The following is a 14,184-nucleotide window of genomic DNA, read 5'->3' on the forward strand; positions in this document are numbered from 1 at the left end:
CTTGAAGGGCAGTACTGTTTTTGTAACAGTGACTTTGCTACAGTCAGAAAAAATTGTATTTTTTTCATCATTACATTTAACCTTTTTTGTAACTGCAACCACCTTAACGTCTTTTCTCCTCTTTAATTGCGTTTTCAAATAATGAAATGTAATAGTGAGGGTCAAATTGCAGTGTAAGAAAATCCCTTTAATGTGAACCTTTAAGTGCATGAATCACACATCCTCCGACCACACTCTTGGACAACAGAATTCACAGCTTTTCTAATGATAGTTTTATAGCAAAGATTTATTCTTTTCCACCAGACAGTAATATAAACATGTCTATTTGATACAGCACAGTGAAAGATGGGCGCCCTGAGAGCACACTTCCTGCATCCATTTTTTTTTAAATTAACTTTTAAGACAAGTTTAAGAAAAACTACAGTTGGCTTCAGTTGAGCAGCAACACCCATCTTATTCCTGAGACAAAAACACTGGTCCATCGTGGAATTGAAACACTGAAAAAAATCCTCCTAAAAAGTGAATATAGGGAAGCTGGATGTACATAAGACATAAACATACTGTAATAAGTTAAAATCATATTCAACCCCATAAACCATGACCTTTATTGTGCAAATGAGGATTCTTACATCCATAACTTGGCAATAATAAAGTTCAGCCTGGTCTGCTGAACCGAAGTCATATCTAATATGTAGCTCACTTGACTTTGCGGGGACAGAAAGATGACCATTCGCTAAGTCCTGCCCCTGTAACTTACTGTTACTATGCCTGCCAAAATTTCCATTGTAGCATGGCACATAAGTAAGGGATAATGTACAGTGAACAGGTCATTATTGTGAAATAAACAACAACAGTGTGATGGAGGACCCTGACGTGAAGCAGTGGAGTTATTACATGGTTACTTAGCAAAAAAAAGATCAGTAATTTGACACAAAATATTAATTTTATAAGCATTTCATGAACTAAAAAATGAATTTATTGCTTCTCAGAATCTATGACCAGAACTGCATCCATAGCATCGGTATACTACACAGAAATAATAGTTCTGATTGGTCAATAACAGCATTTTAAGGTCTGAGTATTAAAGAAAACCATGTGATAAATACATTTGCAGTAATGGTAGCAAATTTACTTCTCACAGTAATTTTTTTAAACAACTATTTCAGGCTTCTCATTTTTAGCAGACACGCAACTTTAATCAATGAATGCCACCCTCCAAACTGTTTTACTGTACTGTACAAAGTACTGTTCTTGTAACCCCCACTGCTTGGAAAATTCAAACCTGACAAGCTGCCATGCTTCAGTTGCTAGGCTACAACTGGACAAAAGCTGTAAGGGGGCGGGGTTTACAGAACTATTCGTGGTAACTTCTGTTCTAAGGGACTGTGTGAAAGTTATTGGGGTGTAGAGGTGGGGCTTAATTTTAAATTTCATTTTATGAGAAAGCAAAACCCTCCCTGCCCCCCTCATTTTATGGCAACAATAAAGAGGTAAAAATACAGCCATTCTCTATTTATGATTAAAGAGCTCCTAAATAAACACGTGAACCGTGATCAGCCTCCAGCTCTGTGACTCGAGCACGGCAACATTTTCACCCCACTCTAAATTACAACAAACAGCCTAAACATGAATATGAATCAGATCAGACCGTAATGTTTTTTGTCTCACCTCCAGATTCCAAGTAGTAAAACCTCATTAGATCTGACGGTGCTGTCTGAGATCAGGTGTCTGACTGTCTGTCATACTTATCTGAGTCACATAACCAGAAACGTGAAGCAGGTGTGTTTTGGGGCAGCAGCTGGAGACTCGCAGGGAACCTTTTTCCTGCTGAGTCAAACATGTGCAGAACTGATTATCTTAGCAATGTTCTGAACTGTAGAGCGCCACAGTCAACGTTTCCTTTCACTGATCAGAAGAACAATTTGCAACGTGTGATGCAGAACGTGCATCGTATCAGAATCTAACTTTGCAGGTACGTTTAACTTTGCTTCACTTCAGCTTTCTGTTGAGATTTTACGACTGAATGACTTCACATGTTAGTGAAAAAAATGCTGAGACGTCTCATCAGTAATAACTAATGAGACCTGAATATATAGTGTTTTTAAAACAGATATTAGGTACCTGTTGGAGGGTGCTGTGGAAAATAATGCAAGTAAAATTCTCTATTGACCAACTGAGGCTTTAAAATGAAATATTATACGAACCCAAATTAACATTTTGGCCAAATTCAATTGCTCATCTTGACAGCCGTCATCCTGATCAATTTAAACAAATCTCTGAGGACTTTTCCATATTTTGCCTGGTAAATGTGTACAATTTTAAAAGCATTGTATTTTATGTTTGCATCTGCCAGTGGGCCATCACAATAAGAGCACACAGAATAATGTTAATTCCACTACTGGAGAGACTTGGGGCTGGTTTCACAGACTAGGCTTAAGCCGAGTGCTAGACTAAAATTGTCTTAACTCTTGTTGTCTTTTTTTACTTTCAAAAACTGGATAGTTATTGATGGACACAATTTGTTTTAGTAACATGTTTTTCATACTCGCTAAAGATTTAAAAAATATATATTTTTGCCGTGGTGGTTGTTTTATCACATGATTCACACCAGTCATGGAGTTTTCTTTTGCAATCTGGGTTTTTGAGAGCAGTATTAGTTACTTTCGTTTCTCCAGGACTCCAAATTTAAGCCTTGTTCATCAAAGCTACATAAATGTGCTAGTTTAACTCATACAGATTAAAACTTTCTCCTGGATTAATCCAAGTCCTGTCTGTGAAATCGCCCTGTTGTGTTCTCTGCAGTTAGATGGAGAAAAAATATGCCAGCATATCGAATATCTGCATAAAGGAACTTGGCAAAAATCCAATATCATGCATCCCTATCCCTATACAAAACCTGAAAAACAAGTTTCCTGATGTGACTCTTTAATCTCTTTTTTACATAGTAATCCTTAAATGGAAAGATGAGCTAAAATAGATTTATGGAGTAAGACAAAAAAAAAAAAAAAAAAAAATCAGAAGACTGTCAACATCTCTCCCAAAAGAGTCAGACTACCCTCCGTTCAACAAAAATAAAAATGACAATAATAATCAGTCAGTCCCTAAGTTCTAATGCAACAACTTTGCAGAGGGTTGTTAAATTTAAAAACACAACTCGCTTTATGTCAGTCACAACTTTGGCTTGGGTATTTCACTCAATGCATAGTCAAATTAAGAATACCTAAATTTCTAAGAAATGTGCCTTCTCCTTTGATTCTTTGCATACATTATCAGTGCAATATATGCCAACTATTTATTCTCGTACACAAACCTAATGAGAGTGCTTTGACCAACGTCACCCCTCTACTCTTTTTGTGTTTACTTCATCCACTGGTAACCACACACTAACCTGACTGTAGTTCTGATGACACACCACAGGTTCACAGTTGGCAGTTAACACTTAGATCACGTGTTAAATTAGTAAGACGTATTGACTGCAGGAGCAGCTATGGCATCTCGGAAAATATCACATCCTTCTCTGGCTGGGGATGTAACACTCCATGGCTATGTTTAGATGGAATTGTCTGTCTTCAAGCTACACAGGTGGCCTGCATGCAAAAGGAGCTGCCTCCTTCCTCTTCAGCGTGGTGCTGGCAGTCACTAAAGTTCATCACGCTGGTTGTCTGCAGTGCAGAGAGGGAGGGGGGGGGGGGGGTGAGATAATGTTGGAAAAGAAATAATGAAAATGAGCTCGGTGATAAAAATGTGCCCAAGAAAAAGGTTGATCATGCAAGAGGAGCAGAGAGACACAGTTTGTCTTAGAAATATGGTGGGAAATTAGGACCAGCCACAGGATAATGATTTGCCATTGAATGACTGGTGAATCTAAACATTAAAGGAGAACTCTGACATATATACTGTAATAAATCATAATACTACCATATGTCATCAACGATTAAGGAAACGTGTTAAGTTGAAATACTCACTTTTCTGACAACAATGCTCTAGCTGCGTTCACCTCCTTTGAAACTTTTGTTCCAGCCCATAATGTGTTGCTGTTTGTCTGTTTCACTTTAATTAGAGTTCAAATAAAGGCTGAATGTTTGGCAAATGATTAAGCGTCTGTTTATGAGTCGTAAGAAATCATTAATAAAGTGTAAAGTCTGGAAGACAATCACTGAGCTCAAACTCCAGAGCGCGTATTATCAGAGTGGGCTTTTGTTTTGGACTTAGCTTTACACTGACAGACAACTGACAGTTTTAAACAGCTGATCAACTTACAGTGTAGGACTTGAAGTTGTTCTGCAGTGTTTCTGTAGTCTGCCTGTGGAGGAGGGGGTGGGGGGAAACAACTCAAAATAAATCACCTATTTAATACACTATCTATGGATCCAACTCGTTATTTGGACTGATGTACTAATTTTTGGGCATGTAGATGCTGCATGTTTCTCCTTTAATGTGTCTGTGGCTGGCAGTTTAAAAAGTTAATTTCCCACCTTGCTTATAAAATTCTCAAACCCTATAAACATGAAAAATAAATCATTTTTTTCTTTCTTCTCTAACCTTTTTTATGTTGTGAAGCAGATGGAGTCTGTTTTTTTCGCGTCGTCGTGTCCTCCTGTTCCTGGACACGCCTCAGTAGCTGTTTTATCTCGTTGTCATATTCGACCCACTCGGGCACGATCCTCGCTGCGGCCGTTAGCTTGGGCTCCTTGGTCTTCGGGTTATTGCACTGCAACGGAAAAAGCAGACGCAACTAATCACTCACGCCACCAGTAGCCACTTTCTCCCAACAAGTCATATTGCCATTCCCAGCGCTGTCTGTGGCGGCCATTTGCACCTAATTTGATTTCCAATTCTGTTAAATGGACATTAGCCCATGTCTTGTGTCTGAATTACCAAGTGGTGTCCTATACCACAATGAGACAATGCTTCTTATTCCAGTCTACTGGAGCCCGTCCAGTAATTCTCTAAATTAGTTTAGGAGACTACAGGATTGCTCCTCAGTTGTCTCCTAAATGCCAAGTGCCTCATGGACATTAATGGCTGAGAATGTGCTCCTGCTTTTCAGTGCTGCACTAGTTCACTATTACAACCAACAAAGCTGAGAGCTTAGTGCAGAAAAGTGGTTTAAAAATATTTTTTCAATTAACACAGTGCTTCTAAAATTTTTCTGGCATGCTCCTCTTAAAGGTTCATGCCCCCCCACTCCACATTTTCTTGAAAATCATTGACAATAATTGGGGAAGCAACTGAAAAAAAAAAAATTAATGAAATAAAGGTCAGCATGATAGCCTCAGCATCTTGTTTATTTTCTCTACATAACCAGTGTTGTGGATAACAGGTAAGCAGTGTTTCACAATCTTCCTTCTGGGGATCCACTTTTTAAAATTTACAAACCATCGTTGCTCAATTCACAATAGACAACGATAGTTAATTCGTGCATATGTGAACTTCCAGACTATTTTTACTGCCATTTCTGCATTACCTTTTATCTCGATGCATCTTACTAAAAACATATTAACAGGTTATTTCATCTCATCAGGAAAACAATATAGGATATTTTTATACTTTCTAAAAGGGTGTAGTGCAGATATAATCTTCAATTCACAGATTACTTCAGATTACTTTTTTTTGTTGTAATGAACAACATAATGCGTTAGTTTTGCTACTCAAGTATTCAGTTATTTCGTTATGTTTTCAAATGGCAATCCATTACAATTTTACTGTATTTCCACCACTGTAAAAACAAACCCTGACTGCACGTGTCCCCAGAGGAAACTCTGAACGTAGCAGATGCAGTCTACAGTCTCGGTGGACACTGAAATCGTGGAGCATCTCATGTTGGGTCTCAAGATGGATGTACTGAACAAACGCCCTGTGATCAAATCTTTCTTCTAGTCAATATTCCAACACCATCCAGTGCATCTGTGGAGAGGCTTTTTCGTCTCTGAGGTCTTATCAGAGAAACTGACTATCCAACACACAGTTTGAAAAACTTCTGCTGAGTTATAAAAGAGTGAATCACAAAAAAAAACTCGTTGGGTGATCATGAGCAAAGAATCGCAAAGGGGTTCTCGTTTTTGGTAATATAAAAGTCCTATAACAGGTTACTTTTCTCAGTAGGTAGTGCTGTAATATAAGAAGTTACTTTTTAATGGCAGTAAACTTGCAATTGTTTTAAAAGTAACACTACCCTTCACTGTAAATCATACGCATTCATCTTAGTTTCACTTCATATTTTTCCCTTGATCAACCACACGCCCCACCTGCAGTGGCTCTGTACCCCACACTTTGAAAACCACTGGATTAACGGCATGTTTCGATACGCAAATGGAGAATTAAAATAAGCCAAAAGGGACCTACAGATATAAATGAGAGGGAAAAAAATTATTTGATGATGATTATTCAGCATTTCACAGGTACAACAGTTAACTTTCCCATATTATTATATTTATTAGTATCTATAGTCAGATGTAACAGCTCTGGGACTCACCAGGTCAATAGTTTTAGCTGTGAGTTTGGAAGTGTCATCACACCACGTCTCACACCACAGCCACTCCTGTGGAAGAGACTTGATGGCCACCTGGTGGATCATGTTGTTAGGAAGGTCCTAAAAATATCAGAAAACAAGAGATTAAATATTAGGGCTGTAAAATGAGCAAAAACTACAGGTACGATAATACCACAACAAACAGTCCACTAACTGAAAAAAAATTTAATTAAAAAAATAAATCTGATGTGTTTTTTGTTGGTGTAAAGTTTGTTTTTCCTCTTAACTGAAAGTGTTTTTGTTTTCCTTCTACTACAAATTAAAATAAAAGTAGCCAGCCACAACCTTAGCATATGCAAAAAAAAAGAGTTGTCTTTGGCAATGAACGTTTGAATTATGTATGTGTAAATGCAAAACAAAAAAATACAGCAATCAGTAGCAGTCCTTTTATAAAATAAAATTATTAATAAAATAAATCAATTATAACCATGTAATATTGCGGTAGATATCATCACTTTGAGACATTTCTTTTGCAATATTGCACGATTTAATATATTACTACATTCATATTAAGTCTCGTAGGTGCTGAAAGAACAAACTCTGCATCATATCCTGCAATGACGTCATCTCTGAGTTACATACCTGGTCCAGGTTGGACAGACTGTTGGGGTCTTGGCTCAGGGCTTGGTACTGGCCTCGTAATCTGTCCCCGGCTGCGATTTTCCGAAACTTCTTCAAATCGACTACATACAGAGCGCTGGTTGAAATATAGGGGGATATGGAGAGAAAGCAGAGAAAGCAGGTGTGAGGGAAAGCTCAGAGGAGCGACATAATAAAAATAAAAATGATGACTCAATAAAGATAAATACCCCAGGCATATTCAGATAATTGTACCTACATAACATGGCGTGTTAATAAACCCAGCAGTGTAGACTATGTAGTTCCACTTATCAGCTCGAAGTTTGCCAGAGGATATTCACTACCTTCTGTTTTCCCTCAGCTCACTGATGCTGATCTTTCACCCTCACTGCCTTTGTCCTGCCACACAGAGCTAAGCAGCACACTGGCATCCCATCAAACCACTCTGGTTTTCTGATTCTCTTTTTCTGCGTCCTCGTTGGCCAGTGGTAAAGTGGAGAGTTCTCTTCTCTCTGTTCGGCCACTGGCTGTTACACTATTGGCCATCACATTGACAGAGGGAGAACTAAGTGCCACGTGCCTTAAATGGAGCTTTTCTTTTCATATGTGGTGCTTGATTTAATATGTACTGTGGCCACACACAAAAATATGGTGGGGTCCAATCACCATGGAAACTGGAGGAACACAGTGCTGTGGCGAAGTGTAGCCACGTAGTCATGATTAGGGGTGGGAATCACCTGAGGCCCTATGATACAATATCATCACAATACTTGAGTCATGATATGATATTATTGTGATTTTAAACATTTTGCGCTGGCAGAGGAATCCATCCTCTCCTCCATTTTTTTCCCCCTGTTAAAGGATTTTTTTTGGGGGGGTGGGTTCCTTTCTCTTTCCAGGGTCTACAGCACAGTATGTCACACACTGTACTGATAGTAAAGTCCCCTGAGGCAAACTGAGATTTTGGACTAGACAAATAAAATTTGACTTGACTGACTTATGTTATTGTAATATGCTGCATATCACATTTTGATTTATTACTTTTTCAATTCCAAAATCCTCAAAATATTTCTTTGTCAACATCTGTTTAATCTGAAGTAAAGTTTTCAGTCTTACTTTGGTCATTTTTATTTATTTTATCAAGCAGACAGAAAAACGACCACCTCTGCTGACCTCAACAGAAAAAAAAAAAGTCAGCACCATCTAGTGGACCGAAAAAGCTAATTGATTTTATTATCCTAGTAAGAAAAAGTTTAATTCACATCTGCAATATTAATATTTTGTTCAATACTTCAATACTAGTATAGATTTGATTTTAGCTAGTGGAAAAGAATCTGGGGAAAATAATTTAACTTGGACAATTCAAAAATGTTTGAGGTGTTTCTTATTCAGGCAACTAAATGAGTGGGGTGAGATTTTAAAACTACGTGAAAGGTTTAGCTCCATGATTTTCAAAGTGAGAGCCGAGGCCCTGTCAGGGGGAGCCTTAGCAAAGAGAGAAGATGAGGGGAAATGCTACAATAAATACATGTGTAAATAAAATTATATTTTTACTATTATGTGTACCACTGTAAAATATCATTTTTAATCGATATATATTTTTTTTAATGTAACATTATTGCATTAATAAAAGTCAAGAAATATATTCAGAAGGGCTTTTTTGCCGCAATATTGTCAATGGGTTTTTAAAGATGCAAAACAAAAGGGGGTCCCAGCCATTAGCTAATACTATTTGGGGGGTTTTGGCATGTAAAAGTTTAGAAAATCCTGGTTTAGCTTTCTGACTGACCTCCAGTTTCTGAGATCCAGATAGATTGAAGAAAAAAATAATGAAAACAACTATAAGCACTTCCAGCTTCTAAATGCAAGAATCCAAAAATAAAGTTCTCCCTCCTTCTCTGTCATATGTGGGAATTGGGAAGAACTAACACTTGCACTCATGCAAACTAATGAATAGTTCCTCTAGATGATTTACTGAAGTGAAGCCATAATGTACAGATGTATTTTCATGACTGCTTTTTGCAGTATGGCTTCTTTTAGACTTCTATTTTTTTTGTAACTCCTTTCATTCTGCCTCACAGAGGCAAGTCATGAATGTCCCCGCCTAAATACACTGGGTGAATGGCCTACAAGGAAGATGGTGGCTCTAGAAGCACAATGTTCTGAATACTGATATATTTAAATGCATGGATTTACTCTGCCACCTATCTTGCCAGAAGTGGTTACCTTCATTTTCCCTAAAAAATACAACAGACTGAAAGATATAGTCTTTCCTATCTTTGCCAGGGGTTCAGAACAGTTTGTGCTGCTATGTTCAATTTCAGTTTTTGAACGAAGTATACCTGATGTGGTATTTCCTGTGTCCTAGATGTGAGGCCCAGTAGCCAGTTTTCCAGAAGCGATAGCCTTCCATCTCTCGGCGGCTATCACAGAATGGCGTGTAGCCATAAGGAGCCCCCTCCAGGTCTAAATCCCTCAGCTCCTTCAGATCAGCACGAACTATCTGTGAGAGAGACGGAGAACATCAACAACATTTTCACTGGTGTTGAACATCTCATCCAATCTTCACACCACCGCCGGCTCTGATACAGACGAGTCCTTTTACATTCAGTCTCACACTTACATGCAGCTCTCTCACCTATGTCAGTTCAAACTGATCCTCACCTGGTCGGCATCCACAAAGATGATCTTGTCTACAGCCAAGGGGAACAGCACATCCAGGAAGAGGATCTTGTATCCCCAAATTATGCGCTGCTTCTCAGTCTGCTGGTGGAGCCAACGGGGCCACTTGTACTGTACCAACTCATACTGAAAGCCATACGACTCAGCCATGTGAGAGATGGTTTCCTAATCGCACCAAAAATGAACACCAGAGGTTAAGGAAATCAAACACAACACATTTTTGAGTAACTTAATATTTAAGAAATGTGCAAAATTGGGGTACAGGCAGGCAAACAAGCCCTTATTGTCTCTGAGGTGAAATCTGCCTTGGACACTCCAGAGAACACAATTAACATACAGTATCAGCCTCTGACCTAAACACCTCAAAAAAGCATGCACACAAGTGTATTGCATGATGCCCTAAATGCAAATAGTTCCACAAGAGTCCTATACAAAATATTATACAAATGCCCGACATGCACTTATTTCCCAGCAAATCCCTGACATCCAATTATTGCACAAATGCCCAACACCAAGATATTGCACATATTGAGAGAATCATGTGTGAGAGAACTGTGATCTTCATTCTTAGGGAGAAAAATTGAGATTAACATTTTATCAAGAATCGTTCAGCCCTAGTGGGAAGGTTCTGTTAGGGCTGCACAATTATGGCCATAATGACAATCATGATCATCTTGATTATCATTGAGAATTACGATTATTCATTGACTTCAGGGACAAAATATTTTTTATTGCACTTTCACACACTGTGCATCAAAATAAGACTCGTCCTTACACACAGCGCATCTCCTAGAAGCAAAATATAAATAAAATTGTACCAAAACTATTTACCCAGAATCAAATCAACAGAGCATCGCTTTCACATCCATAATCTCTCTCTTTCAAGGGACTAGCTGTTCGCTTTCTGCACATGCCATTTTGATTTTTTTGCCCATCTGCTTTCTGTTGTATGTTACTCTTCTACTCTGCCCCAACATCCAGGAAATTATGTACAGGCTGCTGCTGCAGGGTGGCTGTTAGGGAGCACTTGATTTGATATGCAGCACAGTTTGTTATGAGTGGAGTATGCCTTTTACATGTCAGTATCATAGTCAGTTATGCTAATTCAGTTGTGAGAACCCAAAATCATGATCAAGATTTATATTAAACTTATTGTGCGGCTCTTGATTCTGTGGAAAAAACATTCTGAACATGTAAATTTCCATAAAGTGACAGATAAGATATTGTGAAATTCTGTCCCATAGAAAACAGATAATATTGGTTAGTGTGTGTGGCTTATCTGAGGGCCAGCCCCTGATAGATGACTATGTTATTACCATAAAATAGCAGATGAGGTAGAGTCATTGTATTCAGAGATATTGACACTCTTTTGGCAGAAAAATGCCTGTCAAATCACAATGCAAGGCTGACTATCAGTGGTATAAAATATAGTGCAAGACATCTGAACATACTGAATAAATAAACTTGCATTCACTAAAAATGTAATTAATATTAAAAATGCAAATGGTTTTGTTTCACATCCCTTGAGCAAATTTTTCATTGAACATATGCCACAGAGGGCACTGAATATAGATTCATCCCTGCAGGGAAATCTTGGATTAAAGACACGATTACAAAAGAGGAAACATGCACAGATATTTTCTTTGCTTAAATGCATCTCTGAAGACCTTGGAGCAAGTTTTTCTGAATGAGGATGAAATAAAGAATGCTTGTATGGAATCATGAAGTGAAGGAAATACCTTGAAAGAGGGAGAGAGGTAATTCTTGAGGAACCAGAACTTGACAGGTGTTTTTGTATGCCGAAGGACGGACAACATCATTATTCTGAAACAGACAGACAGAGTGAAGAATCAGTTTGAGGATGAGGGCTGAAAGGAAAGTAACATGTAGGGCCTGAAAAGTATTACAAGCATGCGAGTGAGTGTGTGTGAAGTGAGAGCGACTCACCTCAGAAAGCGCTCATACAGATGCCCCGACGCCACAGAAAATATGTTTAGAACATCCTCTGTCTTCTTCTCTGCATCATCCTTCTTGGAGCCGCCACCTGTGATGCTGTAAATGAGACCATAATACATGAGTTTCTGGTGTTTTGATTGATGCATACTTTTCATATAGTGACAGTAAATCAGAACTAGGCCACTAGCCACCATGCTTTTGTAGAGCCAGGAGTAATATCAGCTATAACAACCAGCAGAAAATACTTTCAAACAAACCATGCAATACTGTGCAGCAACTGAGGTGTTTTATTTAAATGAAACAATAATGATGGAAATGGCAAAGCTCTGAACAACTGTTCAGCTCTCCTCCTGCTGTTAACTTCTAAATGGGAAGAGTTTTTGGTAACAGTAGAGAAATGAAACACATCAGGCTTCATTTAGTGAAATCACACTGCAGAGTACAAAGTGTGCTAAAGTGCACTATTTTCCACACACTTCGTTATTTTTGTGACCAGATTCATGTGCTGCACCATGAGTGAATAGGTCATAAGTTGCAAAAATGCACTGTCATACGTCATCATTAACTGTGTTACAATTGGTCACAATCATGCCCAATCATTTCAGCTCCTCTCCTCCCTTTTAAAAGCCGTGCTCTCTCTCCACCATGACATACTGACAGTTTGGTTGCAGTGCAGAAAGTCCTGAAGGGAGACAAGTAGAGTAGCGCTGCAACCAATGATTATTTTCATTGCTGATTATTTTAATGATTAATCTTTGTTTGGTCTTTAATGTGTTGGAATACGGTGAAAATGATGATCCGTGTTTCCCAAAGCCCAAAATGACAATCTCAAATGTCTTATTTTGGGCACAATCCAAAGATATAGAGATAAGAACTAAAGCAAACAGAAGATCTAGTGTAGAGTTGTATGTTTAACATACAGCAGCCCATTCATTTCTTTTTAATCATATTTAATGCTGAAAGTCTTGTGGTCATCATATTTAGGGCTTTAGAAATTATGATATTCCACATATCGTTACTGTATAAATAACAATACAAGTGGTGTATTACAGTACAATAAATAAAGAAAAAAAGTAGTTTTAACCAAAGCTATGGGATTCAAATCATGTGTTATTCTTTATTTGTCACACCATAATCGGTAACCCTAACCCTCACATAAACACTGTAACATATCTCATATCTCATCATCTTCATAGGTGACAGAATACCTCGTCACTAGCAGGACAAGAGTTAAAATGGAAAGATACGCAAACGTTCAAATTTTCACTGCATTGCTGTATGTTCAAGTTCACATAGAATTGTTCTGTTTATGAAATGCGACATATGTAGGGAAACACAGTGTCTTAGTCTCATGAATTGATCTGAGTTGTGATTAAAGGTTTGGGTGGTCTGCAGAAGATTTTCAGATTGGGCTGCAGCATTCTAAAATTTGAGAATGGCTGCTCTATGTAGTTGCATAATTTAAACAAAACATTCATGAATAGTCATGACTCTGCTCTAACACATCATATTGCAATTAAAAATGCAGTGCTGCGGGCAACATTTTGCCAGACCTTTAGACACACACGGCTGTTGCCCTGGTAACCTGGTGTTGTTGGATAAGGATACAGAGACAGAACTGGTGAGACTAAATTAACCTGAGGGAGTTAATGCTCAGAGGAAAGAAAAAGAAGTTAATTTGTTTTATGAAACTGTAAATGAACTGTGTCTCCTGAGGATATTAACATCTTTAACACTGTTTATTTGTACTGCATAAAGCAGTGTTTCAACAATTAGTCAGAAAATTGACAGTCAAAAAATGTATTCATTTTTATTTTTATTGTATTCACCACAATTTTGATAATTGATAGTTCCTTCATCAATTAAATTGCCAGATTTGCTACTTCCACTATCTCAAATGTGAAGGCAGGTTAGCAAAACATTAAACAGGGAGATGTGTGATTTTTCAAAGTAATATAGGTGTGGATTCATGAAACGTGATGGAAAGAGCACAGAACATGGGTGCACAGTGCAAAACATGAAACATGAGTTTGGCAACCTAAATACCGAACCAGCGTGCAAATAAAAGTCCTCACTGCGCCTTAGGGAAAAAAAATAGCCTGAAGCAGCATTTTACACAACTTGCCTGCACAAAAAGCAGTGCCTATCAAGCCAGTCCATTACTAATCGGATTGAATTAACTATCACTTAAATCTATTGAAATTAAAAAAGTTTTACTGACAAGTTACCGACTACATTAACTAAAATGTTTTTATGTTGACACGACACTCTCCACACCTATGTACACAGCAACACACCCTTAACACTACTGAAGAGCAGTGGCTCATAATGCAAAACACATTTAGTGGACAAAAATCAGGACTTGTGCTGGAGGGTATGTATGTCTGCAGTCAAACTGTGTGTCCTTGTCTGCAACAGACTGCTGATGAGTGAAG

At 38.1% G+C, this 14,184-nt stretch overlaps 1 protein-coding gene across 1 annotated transcript in view; it reads right to left on the bottom strand.

The window, feature by feature from the left end:
• Positions 1–3,225: 3,225 nt before the first annotated feature.
• uggt2 (UDP-glucose glycoprotein glucosyltransferase 2) overlaps positions 3,226–14,184 on the bottom strand; it is a 55,125-nt gene continuing 44,166 nt past the window's right edge. The window contains exons 34-41 of the mRNA XM_084725058.1: positions 11,741–11,845; positions 11,533–11,617; positions 9,776–9,958; positions 9,454–9,614; positions 7,115–7,229; positions 6,476–6,592; positions 4,543–4,711; positions 3,226–3,662 (exon numbers count right to left, since the gene is read on the bottom strand). Of these exons, the coding sequence (XP_084581184.1) occupies positions 3,640–3,662; positions 4,543–4,711; positions 6,476–6,592; positions 7,115–7,229; positions 9,454–9,614; positions 9,776–9,958; positions 11,533–11,617; positions 11,741–11,845 (958 nt within the window). The 3' untranslated portion in view covers positions 3,226–3,639. The remainder of the gene's footprint in view (positions 3,663–4,542; positions 4,712–6,475; positions 6,593–7,114; positions 7,230–9,453; positions 9,615–9,775; positions 9,959–11,532; positions 11,618–11,740; positions 11,846–14,184) is intronic.

Source organism: Lutjanus erythropterus, chromosome 8, assembly GCF_056507025.1.
Source record: "Lutjanus erythropterus isolate fLutEry1 chromosome 8, fLutEry1.hap2, whole genome shotgun sequence".
Lineage (NCBI taxonomy): Eukaryota > Metazoa > Chordata > Actinopteri > Lutjaniformes > Lutjanidae > Lutjanus > Lutjanus erythropterus.